General features: G+C 36.4%; 1 protein-coding gene across 1 annotated transcript; it reads right to left on the bottom strand.

The window, feature by feature from the left end:
• Positions 1–20,946: 20,946 nt before the first annotated feature.
• LOC138333044 (uncharacterized) lies at positions 20,947–22,131 on the bottom strand. The gene has a single exon (XM_069281149.1). The coding sequence runs from the start codon at positions 21,730–21,732 to the stop codon at positions 20,965–20,967; it is 768 nt and encodes a 255-aa protein (XP_069137250.1). The 5' UTR covers positions 21,733–22,131; the 3' UTR covers positions 20,947–20,964.
• Positions 22,132–22,768: the final 637 nt, after the last annotated feature.

The following is a 22,768-nucleotide window of genomic DNA, read 5'->3' as shown; positions in this document are numbered from 1 at the left end:
TGTTGAGCCTATTGCCACTTTGTATGATCATAACCGGCGACTAAATTTAGAATCTTTCCTTTTCTCTTCTTCCTATTTTTTCCCTTCCTAATCATAATCTATTTCGTTGCATTAATTACTGCAAACGTCATTAATGATAACTTGACATGTGGTCATCGGGGAATTAGTTAACAAAAATTTTCGAATAACCAAAGTGTGTCAATGTAGTGCTCCTGTAAAGATGACACTTGTATCATGATTTGGGTATATATTATTTCTTATTTACCTGTGCCTGTTGTATCATTTCAACGCTTTACATGAAGGATTGCTACTTAAGTTAATAGTATCATCATAGTAAGTAAACAGATTGACATGTTATTGGCAGCTACTTATGTTTTATTATTATATCAAGCTTGGAAAGACTTGGGTGTGTAATTCAGCCGGCACTCCTCGAAAAATCTATATTTAGCCAAAACACCTCCCCAATTACTTTACGACGGCATTAAACGGACATACAAATACCCACTCCACCCCCTACAGAATCGTCTCTCTAACTGCTTTGTGTTTTATCTCCGTTGTTTCAGTTTGTCTCCTTGAAACTCATGTGAATATTGCTGAACGAGAGCTCGTCACTACTGAAAAAACCAAAGATGCAGAAATATCGAATGAAAACGTCACGCTTTCCCTTGTCAACATTTCAAAGCACGAACAAAGCTTGTATTACTATCCCTTATCTCGGAGCCGAAAGTTGTGTAATTTAGATGAAAATGGCCATTGTTTTTCAGCTATAATCGTAAACAATAGCAAATCTCGCTCCATTCAATCGTAATTCTAACTATTGTTCAAGCATATAAGCGTTTCTTGTTACCACAAATCAAGACTTCGGATATAAAGCTTGCACGCTATTTTAACAACCACTATTGTATAAATGTTTTATCAAGAAACCCCTTTCACTTAGGTATGGTCCGTAACTCACTCTTCCAACCATCATAACTATAGCTTATGAAGACGTATACCACACAGTGTATGGAGAGAGACCAGTGTTTGACGGAGCTGCCTCCGATCTTGTCTCTGGGTACCATATTATAGTGTCTCCGACGCTTTCTTGTCGGTTTCTGCGTTACATTAAATGTGACTTTGACGGGAAAATCGAAAGTTGCATTGGTTCATAAATGAACGAGTTATACGGTTTCCACCATGCTAATGGAAATATAAAGTTTCAAAATAATTTCAATATAATTTGAGTGTTTTAGATAATTTGTAACAATTTCGTGATGTGTCAGGAATACTGACAGCGCACCGCCGCAGCCATGCACGTCAAAACCATTACAAGTGTTTTCTTTACACTTAAAACTGCTCATAAAAAAGCGATATTTCATAGAATCTACATATTTTATATATAATTTTACCACGTAACCAGCGTGATTATCCACTCTCTTTCCCAGGTGTCTACGTTAGGTAGGTGAAAATTGAATAATTATTGTGAAAAATACTCGTTTTGTGTTCGGTAAATTTAGTCAAAATGTACACCAAATACATTTTCAAAACACTAGCAATAGAAAACTGCAATCTGGAGGTTCTGATAATGCAATAAAAATTCAATAAAAAATGGAATAGCATGGAAAAAATGGCGGTAAATGACTAGAAACTTTCCAGTTTTTGAATGGCAAACACGCAACTCGATATAACGAGGAATAGCGATAATTTGTTTTATGTTGTACTCAGAAAATAGATAACTTCTACAACTTCAATGTCTTTATTGGCTCGTTTTCTGACGGAAATTTTTTCTTTCAGTATACATGTAAATATATATACCATAGCCTCCTAAAAGTTAGACATCCACCCACATTTATTTTTTAGCTTATGTTGGTATCTACCTTATACAAAATGACGTACATTTTCTTTATTAATTTTCTTATCTATTTTATTCGATTTCATAATAATTTGAACTATTTTTTGTATTATTATTAATAATTCAAAAATAAAAAAAACACCAGTAGGCATAAATTGCAGAGAATGTATTAGGGTAAAAAGAACATGTAGTCGTTCACGGCCTCCTCGCTAGGCCAGAAGGGTGATGGTGTCTAATTGTAGACATAATTGGCGTCAAGCCGCAGCAAAATACCAAAAACTGATTTCATATAGTATATAATATAGTAACGTGAAATGAAAAAGTCAATTCTAAACTTATGCCCAGAAAAAAGTCGAGTCAAGATAGGAAACAGTTTTTTTTCGAAAAGAAGTGGGTTTAATACCATAACGGATACCAATGAAACTTTCCTTCAAGGCAGTCTTAAGAACAGACATTTTACACATTTTACACTCCTTTCTCAGTAGACTGCAGGTCACTATCCATGAGATAGTGAGTTCCTTAGGGATATCTGGCTTGTAATAATGCGACTGCCAATGTTTAGGTGTGTTTCATTATCAAATACTTCGCTATAAATCAAATTCACCATTATATGTGAATTCACATGAAGAAAAATCTATAACGTTAAAACAGGATTTAGTATGAATTCTTTAACGATTTCTGCTATATGTACCTTAGCCTCAGAAGTTAGCAACAGTGCAGGAATGACAGAGGCTGATATACTTCCGCTGTAGTTTATGGACATTCGGATTTTTTTGACTGTGTAATAAAATTTGTTATCAGGCTTATATAGACATATTATGGGATCTTGAAAATGTCGAGCCAAGTGGCATTGACACAAGTTTTGTTTAGGACTATGATAGACAACTTGAAGGAATTTTATGTCCGTTTCCCATGTATCATAGCAACATAAAATCATGTGATTAGTAGGTCTATAGGACAACATTAATGCCTGAAACTGTGCATATCGGGTAATTTGTTCATTGACTTTTAGCGTTAATATAAGGGATTGGTATCTTTAAAGATGCTCCACCGCTGAAAAATGGTATTATTTCCCTATAAAAAACAGGAGCAGACGATTTAGTATTTTTCTTCAGTTACAAAAATTACTTACACCATTACCGCCATTGAAAAGTTTGAGTTTCTAATTTTACGTAAAGATAAAAATACTAAAAATAATTAATTGCATTCCGAAAAAATATGGAATGCAGTACTAATTGCGCATGCACCGAAAGCAAAATAAATTACTTTAAATTATTTTTGTGCTTATTAGACATATATATATATATACAATTAAACACCAATTATTGTTGAAATATAATTGGTATCGTTTATGGTCTGTCGGCGGCGGAGCATATGTTTTACACCAATTATATATTAGGGGAGAATTTGTAAAGTAATTATTGTCTCGTTACCTGAATAGCTCAGATCTGTATGGTGACCATGACATTAGTTTTCTGTGTAATCTTGATAGATAGCTGATAAACATTTTGTATAAGCAAATAAGCAACTGGTAAATGACCTTTGACCAATGCTACTTTAATATTTTGATTTAAAATAGGTGTTCACTTGGCTTTGCAATTTTGGGCGAAAAATAGTTTTGTTGACAAATAAGATTTCAATAGTTTTGCATGTTTTTGAAACTTATTGCAGCTTAATAATAACTGGAAAATCGATTCTAGGTCAATTAATTGCAGATTACTTGCACAAAACATACTTGGTCATTTTAATAAATCGATTCATTACTTCAAAACAGGTAACACTACCTCGCGATTTTACACATAACATACATCTTGGTAATTAAACCTAATGACTTGTCATGTACTACAACCTCTGGTTGTAAAGCCATTGCAATAATACAATATAAATTCCTTCCATTGCGGTAATTCATTTACTCGAACAATTATGTTAAGGACAATTTCCGGATATGCTCTAATACACTAAAACTATTGTAGGTGAAAAGTAAGCTACTAGCTCGGTTTCACTTGTTTTTTTCCCGGAAAACTAGGAACTGTTTTCGAAAACAATAGGTCACGCTATTTCAGCAACCATACTACAGGGAAGCTTTTCAAATATGGAATATCTTGTACAAAGGCGTATTTTCTTGAAAGGGGGTCGACCAGACATCAAAATAGTACAGATACACGATGAGGACGATTATATTACAGAAGAACACTGCCCTATACCGATGTTACAGACGAGTGTCTGACCAATAGTTAATCACGGCCGAGTCGGTCAGGGCAGACAGGAATCGGTCACTAGCGTATGTTACTGGACACTAATTACGCTCCGGCGGTCAGTTCGACTTTCTGTCAATGCAAACAAATCACCTGTTTAGTTGTCTAGTGTGCGAAACAATTGCTAATCATTTAATCATGTTATATTTGGAGAAACATTCTTCTCGTAAGTCGCAATAACTACAATTGTATCTGAAATAAATCACCCACACAATTTATATACCTTTTGATGAAAAAATACAGTTACAGCATAAGAAGTAGCTTTGTCATTCTATATCAGATTTGTATACGTTGTGTATGAAAAAATAAATAAAGAACTTCCATCAAAACTAAATTCAAGATCTGAATTGAACATCACTAAATAATAATGTACTCGACTTTTGGAAACTTAATATCATATCTTACGTAGATATAATATATGTTATATCATACAATGATATCAGTTGTTTCATAAAGAAGTATTTCCTCATCAATGTATATTTAGACAAGTGAAGCACACGCTCCTATGTCAAGCTGGATTTCATTGAGAAAGAAGGATGTTATTGCCGTTCATTGTAAGCTTTCATGTTTAAAATTTCTTACTTTAATGTACTGAAGTTTCACAAGAACATGTCCATTTTAACTTAACAGCGCGTGACATAGCGACCTCCGACTTGATTATGCTCCCGCCCCAGTAAGAGGAGTTTTTTTCGTGTACCAATAGCGATCGATTCGTTGTGTTTTTGTGATGTTAGTAAGACAGTGGTGGTCAATACTAACCATCTACTTGGTCATTACTCATGGCTGCAGTTTACCTAACCCCTTTTAGATATAGAATATAAATAGTTCAGACACGAGCTCTCACTCCTTAATCATACAAACCCAAATGATCATTTGGCTCAGTTATTGAACAGTCACTTGTGGTGACTGCATTTATATCTAGCCCCGCCATTTTATGATATTGCTATTTAGTACAAAGTACTTCTTATAATCGGATGAATGAAAATATAATATTTGTTAGTAATAAAAATACAATGATTGCGCCTAACTATCTTTGCAGCTAGTTCAAGGGGGAAATTTTTTTGTCTTATAACACAGTATATAGAAAATTCTATTAGCTTAATGTGAAAATTGTGATCGCGATAATGCGTAAGTTATCGTATAAATTAATAACCTGAAAGTAAAAGTGAAATATAAATGGGTATATATTTTTACTATCCGTACAAAAATTTATATATTTTTGATATGCATTAAAGCGACCAATTCCTAGTGAAAGTAATTTCTACAACATCTTTTAGGACTAGAAAGTCTTTGAGAAATTTTCCGCGTTACTGCCATATAGGTAGGACGTTTTATTGTACTATTGCATGTGATTGTATAAGGCGACTAAAGGTGCATGTTATTACAGAATCCGCTTACACTCCTATTCCTTCCAGATTTTGCAGTGTTAAAGGTGTATGTGGACTTTTAAATCTTTTAATAGACTTTTTGAAAATGGTCTTAAATGATGTTTTTAAACAATATTCTAGGTATGTGGCAAGGGGACTCCTTGTGGCCACATTTTGAACAAATGTATGAAAAGAGGCTTCATTCTTTACTTTAAACCCATGTAAATAGTATTAATATGCCTTCAGGTTTGCCATGGCATGGTCCTTAGGTATAAGACAGTGATAATTACCCCTGGAATATCGAGGGTGGACAGATCGAATCTTTCGCTGTTACAAAACTCCTGGAGCCTGGTCCTGTACTTTCTATATGCATTTATATATTTGATTATCGGATTGCATATCTGACAAGATTTTATAATTAGATAATCCACAAGTGAAGAATAGGAAAAAAACACTTATCGAGGATCGAAGGTATTTCCTTTGTGTGTTTTATAGCCTATTCTACAATAATGAAAGAATTAACTAACTTTAATAAAATTCCATCCCATTTTCAATTATCAAGGTAGTGGATGTTTGAATATAACTTAAGTGATGACACAGGTAAATCTTGCTTCTTTTGTGGTCTAATGAACACACAGCTACGGGTAAGATAAATGCACGTGAATTCCCTTTAAATTATCATATTACAGATACATGTCCATGGCAATCGATTTGGAATGTATTGAACATGCAGTTATAGTGATATCTAATTATTTGCTACACACCACTAGGTCAAGAGGATTTCTGAATTTATGTGGCCATCACATCAAGATTTCGTTTCTGAAATACTTTTCTGAAATATTTTCAGTGACAGTTTCGACTAGGTAATTATGAGAGATCAATAAATTATATAAAAAGGATACTGAAGGAACTTCATTTTGTAATCTATGTCACCAAAGGAGCAAAAATGTTCTTTGAATCCCATTTATAATATGCTATTAACATAGATACATAGAGATAATCATTAACATAAATTATTATGTTTATACATTGTTGTATATAAATAGAAAAGAGCCAACTAATCAATGTTCACATGCTTAAAGATGCTCAACCGCTGACAAATGATATTTTTAGGTCACCTGAGTCCCAAGTGAACTATTCTAATCGCCTTTTGTTTGTCCGTAAACAATTTACATTTTCGACTTCTTCTCCAAAACTGCTGAAACAATTTCAAAGAAATTTTGCACAAATCTTCTTAGGCATAAGGCCATTTAAAATTGTGAATTATATGGTCCCCATCCCCCAGGGGCTGTGGGAGGGGCCAAAAGGGTTAAAATTGAGTAAAATTTCCAAACTCTTCTTCTCTACTCACAGATGTGGTAGAATCAAATACTCTTCATAGATAGAAAGGTGCTTTGCAAAACTCGTGAATTATATGACCCTGGGGTCTCTAGTTTCCCCTTGGGGAGAATGTTAAGTTTACTATACTTTATATTGGGAAAACACATTTTGAGCATTATTTGGTCATTTGTAATAGGAAATGAGTCAAATGTTGTCAGAATTATCAGTATGAGATGGCCATTTAATCCTGTTAACAAATTATCTATGACTGACCCCCAGGGGCCTTAGGGGCGGGGTCAAAAGGGGTAAAATAGGCTCAAACTTCAAAAATCTTCTTCTGAAATTTTTGGAAATGGTAGAATCAAATACTTTTCATAGAAAGAAAGGTCTTAAGATCCTTTACAAAAATTGTGAATTACATGACCCTGGGGTCTCTAGTTTCCCCCTGGGGAGGATGTTAGGTTTACTATAGTTTATATTGGGAAAACACATTTTTGAGCATTATTTGGTCATTTGTAATAGGAAATGAGTCAAATGTTGTCAGAATTATCAGTATGAGATGGCCATTTAATCATATTAACAAATTTTCTTTGACTGACCCCCAGGGGCGGGGTCAAATATGCTAAAATTTCAAAAATCTTCTTTGGAAATTCTGGAAATGGTAGAATTAAATACTTTTCATAGATAGAAAGGTATTAAGGTCCTTTACAAAAATTGTGAATTATATTACCCTGGGGTCTCCCGTTTCCCACTGGGGAGGGGGTCAAATTTACTATAGTTTATATATTGAAAACACATTTTTGAGCTTTTTTAGCTCAATTTTCATTGGAAATGAGTCAAACTTGGTTAGAATTATCAGCTTGAGATAGCATTTTAACATCATATCCATATATGTCCAGGCCGACCCCCTGGGGGCAGAGGAGCGGGGCCAAAAAATGTCAAATAGGCTAAAACTTTAAAAATATTCTTCTAAAATTCTGGAAATGGAAGAATCAAATACACTTTATAGATGAAAAGGTCTTAAAGTGTATTTTATAAAATTTGTAAATTATATGACCCTGGGGTCTCACGTTTCCCCTTGGGGAGGGGTCAAGTTTACTATAGTTTATATAGGAAAAACACATTAATGAGATTTTTTGCTCAATTTTCATTGGAAATGAGGCCAACTTGGTAAGAATTATTAGCCTGAGATAGCATTTTAATATCATATCTATATTGGTCCTTGCCGACCCCTGGGGGCAGAGGGGCGGGGCTAAAAAAGGGTCAAATAGGCTAAAACTTAAAAAAAATCTTCTAAAATTCTGGAAATTGTAGAATCAAATTATTATGGATGGAAAGGTTTAAAAGTGTGTTTTATAAAAATTGTGAATTATATGACCTTGGGGTCTCACGTTATCCCCTGGGGAGGGGTCAAGTTTACTTTAGTTTATATAGGAAAAACACTCTTGTGAACGTTATTTGCCCAATTTTCATAGGAAAGTAGTCAAAGCCTAAGATATAGCATTTTAACATCCATATCAGTCCTCGATGACCCCCTGGGGGACCAGAGGGGCAGGACTATACAGGGTCAAAATGATTAAGATTTTAAAAAAATACTTCTAAGTTCACAGGTTTGATGGAAGCAAATACTCTTCATAGTCTAAAAAGTCAAATTTATAAATCACTGACTAACTTCAAGGGCCAGCATATAGTGTTTATATGTCTTTAATTTGTTTCATTATTTGTTTCAATATATATTCTAACTCAGGTGACCGTTAAGGATGTATTCCTCTGAGGTTTCAGTCCCGTTGAAGTCTCGTTTCGACAAAAAAACAAAGACGTTATGAGATTTTCAAATACAATTTATCAATATCTGTAGCAAGTTGCCAGTTGCAAATTTTGTCAAGAAATTATATTTCTATTCTCAGTAGATTTTTTTATACAGGGATTTAAAGAAATGGCCAATTTGGCGGCCATTTTGAAATTGTGTCTTTTTTCGCTTTGAGTAGAGCCACAGTTTTACCATTTTTTACTGAAATTGTTTTTACTTAAATCATCACTGCGCCAGCATTTTTTGGCTGTATCTAGCTAATTTTTGCTGTAAATCTTTACTAGGTTCGTGGTAATTAAAATAATGAGCATTAATGCGTGAAATAATACACTTTTGTCATTTTATTTTTTACATTTAATGGTATTTTGAGCACTTTTATTTTTTACTCTATAATATTGAAAAATAACAAATATTCAAATGGGGCAAAAAAGTAAGCATTCGGACCCCCCATTTTTTGCCTGATTTAGAAAGAACAACCCTTTCCCTATTGATATGCAAAATAATAACAAAACTTTAATACAAGAACTTTTTCTATAAACGGTTAAATTTGGCAAAAATGGCTGAAAATGGTGCATTTTGTAGCTCAAAATTAAGGGGTAGGGGTGTAGCATATGTTGTTATTCTGTGAAAAAATATGAGTCTTATAAATCAAAACTGGTATAGTTTTAAAGAAGACAACTGTGAAATAAATTTTACAAACATCCATACATATCAAACACCTCATGAGGGAATTATGGCTTTAATCTCTTGTGTATGTGGTCAAAACGCCAAAATTCCCATAAAATCCAGTATTTTGTCAACAAGGTATCTTTGAGTGACAATAGCTCAAAAACGAGCACACGGACATATGTTATTTCTTCCATTTCCAAAAATCTATATGAGAAAAAAAGTTTAATACAAGAAAAGTTTGACTTCTCAGAGGAGTACATCCTTAAGGCCAATGGGCCTCTTGTTTCACTATCAAAAACACGAGCAGACGATTTAGTATTTTTCTTCAATTACAAAAGTTACTTACTTTAAACCATTACCACCATTAAAAAGGTTTAGCTTCTAATTTTACTTCAAGTTAAAGTTACAAAAATAATTAATTGAATCCCGAAAAAATTCCGTTACACTATATCCAATATGGAATTAAGCACTGATTGCGCATGCACTAAGGGCAAAATGAATTATTTTATATTATTGTTTGTGTTAATTTGACATATATATACACGATTAAACACCAGTTATTGTTCAAGTGATAAATATCATTTATGCTCTGTCGGCGGTGGAGCATCTTTAAGACAATGGATAAGAACATCGCATTAAATTAACTTAGCTGAAAGCTTCATTAATTAGCTCGCCTATTCGAAGAATAGGGGAGCTAATTTTGTCACCCCGACGTCGGCGTCAGCGTTGGCGTCCCATTTCATGTTAAAGTTTTTGAGCAAGTTTCTGTTTCGTCAATTGTTTAAGCTTCAACGTCTTCTGAATAGGCGAACTTTGCTGTTCTCCAACAGCTCTTGTTATTTGTTGTTTTAATAATAAATGATTATCATACGATACCCGAAAAGAAACTAATAACTACAGGTTGTTTATCTTAAAATTTATCAACAAATGACACTTAAATAAATATTTTAACTATCAGTTGAAAATACTGATAAAGATTCAACTCATCAATATTTTAAATACTATAAAAAATCATAATTTTAAACAAGATACTTTTTTCGTTCGCGTATTTTCTCTTCCAATCGTTTAACAAAGCTTGATAATAATACATATGTTTCACATCGTACACAATTGTTTTGACGAATTAGTATCTATTAACTCGACAAACTCACTTGTTTTTAGCCAAGAACCTCAAGTATCGAAAAGTTCTCCCAGTCATAATAGACACAGATAAACCAAACAGGAAACAATGATAGAGTTGGTAAAAGGATAAAAAAAGGTGAAGAGTATTCACTAAAACTACATGTATGTTTTTGTTTGAGGTTGAAAAGTATGCAGTTAGTCAGTTCTTTAATGTTTTCTCATCACAAAGGGTGAGGAATCATTAAAGTAATGATAATTTACTTAATTTCGCTAAAATAATATCCACTGTACAAAAGGACTGGTGCCAGAAACGCCGAGAGGACTATTCCTAGTTACCAGTGCGTAGTCACTTTCATATAATATTTAATCAATACCTATCGGCAACAAGTTGTCATTTGCAAATTTTGCCAAAACTTAGACTTCTTTATTCTAAGTAGAATATTTTATACAAGTATTTAAGAAATGAATCCGTCAGTTTTTATCGTTTCCTTAACTCCAGGTCCCCCCAAAGTCAAATTTCATAAAAAGCAATGTGTAAACTCCATACAAAGACTGATACAGAAACACAACAAAAGATGATTGATATTATCCTGTCACTCGTCAATAAAACATGACCTAAATAATTTATCTGATGAGGAAATGTATATCAATGTCAGGGGATGAGATTCAAGTCAGGGAAGTTTGGTTGTGTTTGGGACAGGGACGTGCGAATCAGTAATGTTTTTTGTATTAAGGTGATTGGATAATTGATCATGTCCCCCAAGTAAGGGCGATATAATGGTACATGTCGCACCAGTCGCACCATTACATGATCGTAAAAAGCGACTCAATTTGTGATATTCGTTTTTCGTCCTAACTTTTTTTTGTTTCCGCTGATACCGCCTCACTTTTGACCATGAGTTGAGCGTTCGGCATTGTGACAAAGATTCCTTGTTCTGTTTACTGGTTTATATACCCACATTTTCTAACATAGTAAACCAAACATTTAATACATTGAAATAATAAAATTATTAGCATCAGCAATTTGTCAAACGATAATCGTAATTGTTCAAAACAAAATGGGTCTTTTTATCGTTATAAAATATTTATGACATATGTTTGGGGTGGTAGTTTGGCAATAGTGGCTGGGGCGACCCCTAACGCCAGATCAGCCCCAAACCGAGGACCACTCGACAATGTACAAATGGCTACATATGAATAGTTTAAAACCTATTTCAATTGCACAATATGGCTATTAAAAAGTGTAATTTTAAAAACAATCCAATGGATATTAATGCATTTTGTCTGGGGTAATAGTTTTCTCAGTAACGTTGTATGACCCGACGCGTAGATTTGCCTGATCATCAGGACCCTGTGATCGACTATAATTATCATGTCTCTATGAATTTGGCGAGAAAGAAGCGTTAATAAGGCAATGCTTGGCATGGCGTGAAAGTAATCACATTAGTAATGGCATGTTTAGTCAGAAAGATCGAAACTTCTCATCCCAAAAAATCTGTAAATAATTCATAGTTATGTGTCTGTCTGTAGCGTTAACTGCACCCAGTTTGATCATATCAGGCATGGAAGTTCTCGGGTAGGACGTCTACAGGAATCTCGACCGTAATAATACATACATTAGGAATACGCAGAGAGCTATAATTGTAAATAGGCATACTACCAGTAGCATTTAACCTAGACTGTTTAACCACGTGACAATTTCCAACCAGCAATATAACTGGCTTAGACTTGTATTACCAGCCATTTACCACACTGAATGTTTTCGTTTGTAACGTTCCTTCTGATAGGTTGTTGTAAGTCCATTTTTGAATATTATTAAATATAAAGGCTAAGGATTTTTTTGTGTATTTAAAATTGAAGATGATCTCTGAAGAAACTCAAACAATTCATGTTTGCTAGAGATTTGAGCAAAATAATATCATTATTGTATAATTGTCTCGCTCTCGGTTAAATGCGATAGAGTTTAGTGTAAAGGGATATCTTTGTGATATGTGATATTAATGTCACTATCGATCACACAATTAATATGACTACTATAGCCAGGCGTGAAAACAACCAACAGAAGTAAAACCAGTTGTTACAGAAGAATAAGCGTCTTCGTTACGACATCCGCGATATAAATCAAAGTTAAGTGTGGATGAAAGATATGATTTTATCATCGGTAAATATCCCACCATACATCTGTCCTATTGCAAAAATAGTAAACTATGATAAAGAAGACAAAGCAGCAAAAAACGTTACTTAAACTTAGATTTATACTTGTACAATAAATATGATGTCTTATTGGGTTTTAGCATATTCCAACAATATTTTTAATGAATTCTTTTACAAATCAGTTTTCCGTTTAAGATATCTTTAAACAGCTAATATTCTGGACCGAAATGCAAATTCATTACTGTTTGACGTATAAGAAAACAACAGCGTGTTTTATTTGCATGATTACTAAATGAGAAATACAAAGCGGAGCTCGGCCTATTTTGACTAGTAGACCGTACTCCAGTTCCTTATGGAAGATCCACCAGTCTAATCGTGTTGCCTCCCGATGTATGTTTCCACTGATATGAATATAATTGTCCCTAGCCACCGAATTAATGAAGTGCTTTCGTGAACTTCAAAGAAAATATAATCACTGGATGGGAAAATAAATCTTTCGAAAATTTCAAGCGCATCTAAATATCAAGGGAAACGTATTAAAATAATGATTTTTTAGAGATATAATGAATTCTATAAATTCTGCTGATTAAAAGAGAAGATTTATTACGTAACTTCTAAGGGCTATATTGTACATTGATTTAAGTGATTTAATTCCTGATAAAAGATTATACTATTTAACTATCCTCTTCAAGAAATCTACGTCAACAATATTATTTTAATGAGACTAGTAATGTACATTATAACAGGGGCGTGATTTACATCCCTGATTATAACGAAGCCCAGACTCCAGAACCCCGTAAAATGTCACGTTAGCAACAGCAAGCGTTTCCATGGACCAAGCAACGTCGACGCCATATTGGATTCTCGGTCCGTTTGACGGGCCGAAACTTCTAAATGAAACCTTTAAAAGAAAAGAGCACAGCTGAAGTCGTCTAGACTGTTCTAAGGTAATTTACATTTATTTTTTTTCTGGGTGTAAGTATCCCTGTATCAGTGTTTTATCGTGTTAACGTCACTTTTGATATTGCCTTCCATTGCCTTCTTTGGGTCAGTCTGCTGTTTCAATAGCATAAGTTCGTCTTAACGATGGAAGACGTTTATACATAAGAGGAGCAAGATAACAAAAACAGAAAACACAATTGTTTGTTTGATATTAACGTCCTATTAATAGACAGGGTCATGTAAGGACGGCCTCTCATGTATGCAGTGTGCAGCGTGTGACTGCAATAAATTCATGCCGTGTCTTGTATAGTGGAACTGCTGCCCTTTTTATAGTGCTATATATCACTGAAGCATGCTATCGAAGACACCAAGCAACATATCCTCCACTTGGTCACATTATACTGACACGGGAACCCAGGGCTTACCTCGTAAGGAAGAGGGAAGATAGTAAGGAAGCAGAGAAAAGATACGATTAAAAATGTAGTCGCCTTTTACGATCATGCAATAGGTCTAACGCCATACCTGCAGGGCCAAAAGTTTCCAAGCCTTAACTAACAAAAAAGGGTACATGTCTAAAATTACAAAAGCTTATATATCAAAACTAACAAAAACTTACATATCCGAACTAACAAAAACTTACATATCTTAAAGATGCTCCACCGCCGACATAGCATAAATGATATTCATCATTTGAACAATAATTGGTGTTTAATCGTGTATTAATAATTGTGTATATATATGTCTAATTAACACAAAAAAAATAATATAAAATAATTTATTTTGCCTTTGGTGCATGCGCAATCAGTACTTTATTCCATATAGGATATAGTGACACAGAAAGTTTTCGGGATGCAATTAATTATTTTTCATATTTTTAACTTGAAGTAAAATTAGAATCTGAAACTTTTCAATGATGGTAATGGTGAAAAGTAAGTAACTTTTGTATCTGAAGAAAAATACTAAATCGTCTGCTCATGTTTTGATAGTGAAAAAATACCATTTGTCAGCGGTGGAGCATCTTTAACTTACAAAAGCTCCAATAAGTAATTTACTGTTTGTGACATAAATTGTCAATGCAATGTCTTAACTCGGATGTTGAAAGTATTTTAAATTGCTGTAACTTGCACAATCATTGTAAATCTCTCAAATAAGTTGTACCTCATTGTATATATTAGACGAAAATATTTTGTTTTGCAGATTATCTGGATAACAAACCAGTAACGGAAATGCAATACATGTGACAGTATATTAATGTACTACATGTACCATGTCTAAACATTTTAAGAACAGAAGATACATTATGGTCATTTTAATTTCAGTTTATCGATTCAGGTGTATAAAAAAGTCATTTTATACGTTTTTTTGATATTCCGACACCAGTTTGGAAATCTCTAGTCGACATTTGTCTCAGAATAACGTTTACGGTTCTGCATCGATTTGAAGTCCGTAAGCTATTTAGGTTTTAGTTTATCTGTAATCCATTTGATTTCGAATGAGATTTTCCTGACGTTAAATGTAAATCACATCTCACAGACGACCAGCCATTGACCGGTTAAATGCCTCTTCCTTTTGTCTCTAGGAAACGTAATTTATTTGGGTTTAGTCTAGATATACTGTCAGACTAAATATATTACTATTTAAAAAACCTAGATATCAAGTGAAAAGAGAAAAAACCCAGATACATGTAGTCTTTTAACATTTGTACTTGCTATAAGTATTGTTAAGCCGACCATTTTATGTTAATAAATTCATAGCATGTAACGCCCGCCCGTCCACTTTGTTACCGATATTAATTAGAGAAGAGCGACAAATATACTTTTTCAAAAGTGCATTATGTATGTTTTCATTTGTCCCTTATAATGCATGCTCATTTTACTGATCCATTGAAAGAAGGTCGACACCGCAATTCTGCATGGTGTAACTTATAAGTAGATTCATGGAATAAACGCTATGTTCCAGAATGAACTTTAAAATAAGATTATCTTTTCAATATTATCTTATCAGAAAGCTGTGTACGTGTCCTGGATAGAAATATCAACGTGATTTTTAATATTGAGAGTAATCTTGAAATCAAATAAGCCGATCAATAGTCATCTCAAGTTTGCGATCTGTGCTTTTCATTTTCCGTCGGTGTAGAGTAATTGTCTTATCAGTTGTTCTAAGCGAGATAACTCGGTAAGTCACTAACAGCTATCTCAAGATACTGACATGTTTTGGACCATATGGTTAGCGAGTCTGATCTAGAATATTTACTTTCGGGAATACTTTTTCCCTTCTTATTTTAAGACACATGCAAAGTTCGTTCATAATTCAAGTTTCTTATTCGGGTTGAAAATGTGTAAAAAAAATCATAACATTTTGTCAAAAGAGAGGTAGGGGTATTAGTTGGTACACGGCTCCTGTTGAAGTAGAAGCTAGACAACAGTGCACTAAACTACACATATTTAGTAAATCTACGTTTGTTATAATTTCAGGCGACGCGGATTCACAGTTTGCAAATAAACTGCCTTTCATACTCCGACGAATCAATAATAATAATAATAATAAAAAGTCGCATCAATGCTTATCATTATTTTTCAAGATTACTTGATAATATAAAATACGTTTAAACGTAGATTCCATTGATTTTCCAATGTTTTATGTCTTCAAATCAATACGAAACAAAGAAAAATTAATTATATCTATATGAAAGAATATCGTGTTTTAATTTATCAAATTTTGGTTGGTCAACATTTACAAATTAACCACTGTGTCCTACTTAATAGCAATGCTTTACAACTCGGCCGTCACACATGATCTGCCTGTAACAAATATTCTATACACCAGGGAAATCAAGTTAATCAGGTAATTGGACTGACACTATCGTTATAGGTTAGAAACTAAAAAATACTATAACCATGACAATGGCTATCGCAATATACTTAGAAATAAGGTGTCATTTCCCTTTTTATCGATAAGTCATATTAGCATACTTCAAGGACTATAACACCGTTCGATCCGTCACTATTTAGGTTGTGCCCAATCGTTACGCTTTACTGAAACATAGTGGAAAAGTTTGAAAGAGTTGCCTCCCTTAGACTCATGGTTAATTATTATGAACTCATTTTCTGTTTCATGTTGCTGTCAGCTCTCGTTAGTATCTCGAATATTAGCTCAGTGTCAACAACAACTAGAACCGACACAATATGCCAACATGTACCTATCGATATATTACTTGCTAATAATGTTTAAATAATTTCTGCACGCTAAATTTAATGACATCACTAAAATTTTTATCATACGCATGTTTAAATCACCTGAGATCGACTGGTTTAATTCAGTTTACACAGAATATTGGGCAGTTTTGGTTAAAACACAATATTTACTGTAAACCAACTTTCTGTTGCGGACGATTTACTTTATCTCACTAATATTGTTAGGAATTAAAAACTTGGTTTACAGAAATGTTATAGGTTCATTCGTTTGTGTTTTAACTCCAATTATGTGCAAAAATTTCTATCCATGAGTTCTATTCAAATGGATATGAGTCAATTATATGAGGAAATGCTTATCTTACTGCATTTTGGATTAATACTTGATAACATTTATAAGCATTTAAAATGTTATTAGTTATCATAATGTTTTGAACCGATTTGACCAGCAACAGTAGCCAGTGACTGTGCTGGTTAGAGGTCACGTGATATTATGTTTCCCATCGTGTTTTATTGTAGTACGAAAGCTGTATCTCATTGTTTACCATTATAATGACCATATTTAAGATTTCACCCTTAACTTTTTTATTTCCCTCCAAAGGTCATGCCGATCTGGTCTTTTCCTCAAACGTCCAAAACAGGATACTCCATCCTGTGAAACGACATGACCAGATGAAGGTCGCAGTGACCCAATCCCGTCATCTCCGTAAACTTCGTCTTTGACTAGGGGTTCGTCAAATCCCTCAGAATCTGGTTGACTATTTTGGTCTGCTTTGTCATTCTCGACTATGCCTGAATCATTTTGCTCCTTGTCCTCCAGGATATCCGGTAGAGAATCAAGCCTGGATGCCAGGCTATGCTTTATCTTATTCACAAAACCTGGGATCACATCGGATTTGTATGGCTTCAAACGATCACGATGAACGATGACGACGCGCTTCCGACCAGTTACCTCATAGACCACAGGGCCAAGCTTTTGTGTTACTACGTAGGGACCATCCCAGACTGCCTGTAGTTTTGGCGAAACTCCAACTTTACGGGCTTCATTTCGAGCAAAAACTTAATCACCCTCAATGTACTGGCATTCCAGCATTTTCAAGTCATACAGCTTTTTCTGTCTCACTGCACTAGACTTCAGCATTTTCCTAGCCAGACAATCGGTTAAGTGCTTTCCTTCACGCAGTCTCTCCAAGTATGATAGAACATCCTCATCATTCCGTAGTACGCCAGACTCTCTGAATAACACATCTTGTGGTGCGCATACATCGTCCTAACATAAGAAGGTTCGGGGTGATTCCGGTTGCTTGCGGGGTGAGGAGTACTTCTGTACGCAGCCAATAGAAGAGGAATGTTCTTGTCTCAGCGTCTTTGTCCTTTGTCCATATAGCACCTGATCATCTGCAATAGTGTTCTGTTGAATCTTTCAACCAGTTCATTGGAAGATGGATGATAGGGCGTGGTCCTTGACTGGGCGATACCAAGGAGACGGCATACCTCGCGAAACAAATTGCTCTGGAAATTTCGACCTTGATCCCTATGTACTTCTAAAGGAACACCAAATCGAGAAATGAAATTCAATACCAACCGCTTGGTTGTAGTTTCGCTGTCTTGACTCGGGATGGGGAACGCTTCGACCCATTTAGTGAACTGGTCTATTATAACCAGTATAAAGTTGTTCCCAGAATCGCTCACTGAAAAAGGTCCACAGACATCAAGCTGAATACGATCCATCGGTGCTCCACTAATATAGTTCTGCAGAGGCGCTCTTTTGGTCAGACAGTCCTTTTTGGAAGCTGTACATTTCCGACAAGCTGCAACGAAGATTGACACATCCGTGGCCATGCCATGCCAGAAGTATCCCTGTTTTACCCGTTCGAGCGTTCGCCTTTCTCCCTGATGCCCTGAGAATGCTGCTTCATGACAAAACTCTATGATATTTCCCCAGAGTCTGTTCGGTACCAGGAGTCGCAGTGACTTCTGCCCCGCATCCCCTACCCATTCGTAGTAAAGGACTCCGTTGACTATTCGCATTTGGGAAATGAGCAGCAAATATCGACGGAACTCTGGGCTTTGACCGTGAGCTTCATCTTTGGAGAACGTGGTGTTTCCCTGGATAACTTCCAGCAGTAAAGCAATGTCCTCATCCTCCTTTTGAGCATTTTGCATTTTCTGAAGGCTCATCGTATCCATCCAATTACACTCAACCGTTTCTTCGGAGTGTTTTTGAATGCTTTTTATGTTCTTTGGTTCATCAGTTCCACATTGCCTTATTGCGATCGGAAGAATGTCATCAACATCGCTCTCAAACTTTTCCCATGACTCTTGTAGTTTAGAACAATGTAAGTACCCTCCACACGGCAAAGAAGCTACCGATGCTCCAGCAAAGTAACAGTCACAGGATTCCTCTGTAGGGCGCCTTGAAAGGGCGTCAGCATTACTGTGTTGTTTTCCTGCCCGATGTTGGATGGTGAAGGAAAACTGACTCAGTTCTTCAGCCACCTAGTGAGTTGTCCCTGTGTTGACTTGAATCGGAAGAGCCAGGACCAGCTGCTGTGATCCGTCCGAAGAAGAAATGTTCTTCCTAGCAGATAATGCTTAAAATTATGGCAGAAGGCTACCACAGCTAGGAGCTCCCGTCGTATCACGCAGTATTTCTCCTTGGCCGGGGTCAGCCGTCTACTTGGGTAGGAAACCACCACTTCATTTCCATTTTGAACTTGGGACAAAACGGCACCAATACTCTGATTAGACGCATCCGTGTCAAGTATCAAAGCATCATCCTCTGCGGGATACGAAAGGAGAGGTGCACGTGTGATAGCGCGTTTCAGTGTTTGGAAAGCTTCAGCCTGCCTATTATTCCATTCAAATCGAACACCCTTTCTCATGAGATCATAAAGTGGGTGTAATACCTCTGCATACCCAAGAACAAAACGTCGGTAGTAGTTTGTTAGCCCCAGGAAGGATTGAAGTTCGCGCACTTTCATTGGAGTTGGCCAGTCTATCACATCCGATACCAGTTTTGGGTTGGTGGAAATTCCCTCTCCACTTATCACATAACCAAGGAAAAGGACTTCCGTTTTCAGCAAGCTACACTTCTTAGTCTTCAGCTTCAACCCGTGGGAACGAAAACAAGCGAACATCTGTCGAAGATGGTAAAGGTGTTCCGAGAAGGATTTAGAAGCAACGATGACCTCGTCCAGGTAAATCAGAAAAATAGACCACTGCAGGCCTCAAAGAACTAACTCCATGGCTCTTTGGAAAGTGGACGGAGCATTGCAGAGTCCGAATGGCATCCTCGTGTACTCATAAAGACCTTTCTTGGTGACAAAAGCCGTCTTGGGCCTATCTCGCTCATCCACTTCCAACTGGTGGTATCCACACATGAGGTCCAACGTTGAAAAGACTGTTGTCCCACGTTAAGTGTCGAGACACTCTTCAATCTTTGGCAACGGATATGCGTCCTTAACACTCACAGCATTTACTTTTCTGTAGTCTATGCACCATCTGACAGTGCCATCCTTCTTCCGGACCAAAACTACTGGCGATGCCCATTCAGAACTGGATGGAATGACAATTCCAGCTTTAAGGAGTTTTTCTAGATGCTCATTCTCCTCCCCCTGGAATCCTATAGGAGTCCGTCTTGCTGGTTGTCTGATAGGTGGAGAATCCTCAATTAGGATCTTATGTTTTACACCACTGAAGTTTCCAAAGTCATAATCATCTTTGGCAAAAATGTCCTGGAACTCCCATAGAAGATCTTGCAGTTCTTTACATTTCTTATGATCCAAGTTTTTAGAAGCTTCTTTAAACAATGCCTGTAAATGTGGGGGCGCATTGGAGTTATAAGTGGTCTTTGCTGGTGCAGTATTTTCAGTCTTCTTAATGGGCTCTTCGCAGTTTCCAGTTTTGCATTTATTCTCAATTTCAGCTTCCTCGATATTTCCAAGATAGGTGCCCTGTTTCAGTGTAATGTCACAATCCTTGCCATTAGTGAGAGTCCTCCCACAGATAAGATTCACCATTAACTACGATGTTTCTTTCCCCCGTGTGAATAATCGCCTCCAACTCTTGAGAATGAAGTGCCAAGAAGGAGGTTGTCCCTGATTGGTGGCACGTAGACTGACCATTTCTTTGATTTCTGTCCGATTTGGAGTGTCGCAGTGACATCTCCAAAGGCTGTCATCTCCCACCATTTTCTGCATTCATCAGGCGAACTTGTTGAGGATCCTTTGGTAGAATGCCAAGTGTTGTCGCTAACTTTTTGTAGATGGCAGTGGCATCTGCACCTGTATCTATCACTCCATCAACCAAGGTTCCATTCATCAACACCGGTACGACAATACTCATTTCTTTGTTGTTGATACGAGCAATCTTTACTTGTTCTCGACCGGGAGATAGACTGCGAGAACGTGATATTGGGCTTGGCGATCTTGATCTGCAGTCCCTTTTGAAGTGTCCCTTTTTCTCCGCACTGGAAACATGCTTTGTCGTAAGCTGCCAAATTACTCTGCTGATATTGTTGAATCCGAGACCTACATTCCAGAGAACTATTCTTCACCAGGGATTCCAGTTCTTTAAGTCTAGCTTCTATTGCTTGGACGGTGGAGGAGCTATACAACTTTGTACTTAACACTTCTTCATCCTCTGCCATAGCCTCTTCGTCTGCAAAAGACACGCGCCGTGAACGTCCTCCCCGCCAATCCTCTTTGTCTCTTCCAGAAGTGGCGCGGAAGTTGTGTTCCTGTGCAGTCACCAATTCGCTAGCAGCATTCAGTGTCAGGGACTTCTGATTCATAACATTGTAAGCCACTCTGATATTTTTATAGCCCTTTAGGAAGGTTTCCGCAGCTAATTGGTCCTGCAATTTGAGGTCAACTCCAGGGTAAGCTAACGTAACGAGACGACGCACCTCCTCCCCAAATTCATCATTGTTGAGGCTCTTTTGGAGAAGATCGTGCAGCTTATTTCTGGCTGTAGTTGGAAGATCCCGTCTTCCAAAGCGCCTCACAAGACTATCCTTAAGTTGGGCATAGTTCCTTCTTAATCCTGGCAAAGAACATATATGCCACATAGCGTTTCCCTTTCAACATTCGTACAGGCGGTCCACTTTCTCAGCGTCAAGCCAGCCATATCTTTCTGCAAGGCGTTCAAATGGTACGAGGAAAACCTCAATGTCTTCATTTACTTCATAAACTGGAAGCTTGGTTTGAGGGCCCTTTCCAGCACCCCTAGAGGTACTCATAAAGTTGAGGATGCGGGCCCCCTGGGTCTGCTATGTCCTTGCAGTGAGCCTGGATCAAATGTCTCTGAAGTCATTTGACCAGTATTCGGTGGAAATGGCCTTCTACCAAATGAAGGTGGGTATCTCCTCTCTCTATCCTCGATGACCTTTAGTTCCTCACCGAAACTGTGCACTGATTGCTGGCGTTGATGTTCAGCTGTTATTTTGTTTTCATGCAATCTGATTAAAACACAGATCCTTATAACCACTCCGTTCAATAGAATATCCTATAAGGGGTCACGTCCAGATGACCTTTATACCACGTGTATTTCAGAGCAAATGCAGTTTCTCCACCTTACAACATCAATTGAAGTAGTCTTTTCGCCCCAGTATACATATGCAATTAGCTTTGGTGTACACTTCGGGCGAGATGACTACATACACGAAAATAATTTGGACAGCTTTTTCAAACTCTTTCGTCCCCAGGCAAGATTCTGGCAGTGCCAATTTGATTGGCCATTTCAAAAGGTCATCTTGACGTGACCCCTAATGGAATGTTCTCAGATCGTCTTAACCAACGTAGTGATAATAAGGATCCCCAAGCCTCATTCTGACACCTCATATTTTCTTGACTCTGAGCCTTAATCTCATTCATTGTCTCCTGGAATATATCCATTTGTAGATTCCTCTGTGTATCAAACGACTTCATAATAATTTCTATCATGTTTTGTGCCGCTGTAGCTGTGGCGTTATCATCTTGACCAATTTGATCTAACTGCTCAAACTGCTGGTCCCCCTTAGACATTCTGTTCCTGTTGGTTGAACGCGAATAATTCCTGAAGGTCTACACAAATATCAACACTGTCTGTTTCTTTAAAACACTCCT

The sequence above is a fragment of the Argopecten irradians genome, chromosome 10 (assembly GCF_041381155.1).
Source record: "Argopecten irradians isolate NY chromosome 10, Ai_NY, whole genome shotgun sequence".
In the NCBI taxonomy this organism is placed as follows: domain Eukaryota; kingdom Metazoa; phylum Mollusca; class Bivalvia; order Pectinida; family Pectinidae; genus Argopecten; species Argopecten irradians.
The sequence above is the reverse complement of the archived record's forward strand: the minus strand, read 5'-3'. Positions and strand labels throughout refer to the sequence as shown.

Bases quoted from the DNA above. Each gene is read 5' to 3' on its own strand.
- LOC138333044 (XM_069281149.1), bottom strand. From the start codon at position 21,732: ATGTGGCATATATGTTCTTTGCCAGGATTAAGAAGGAACTATGCCCAA.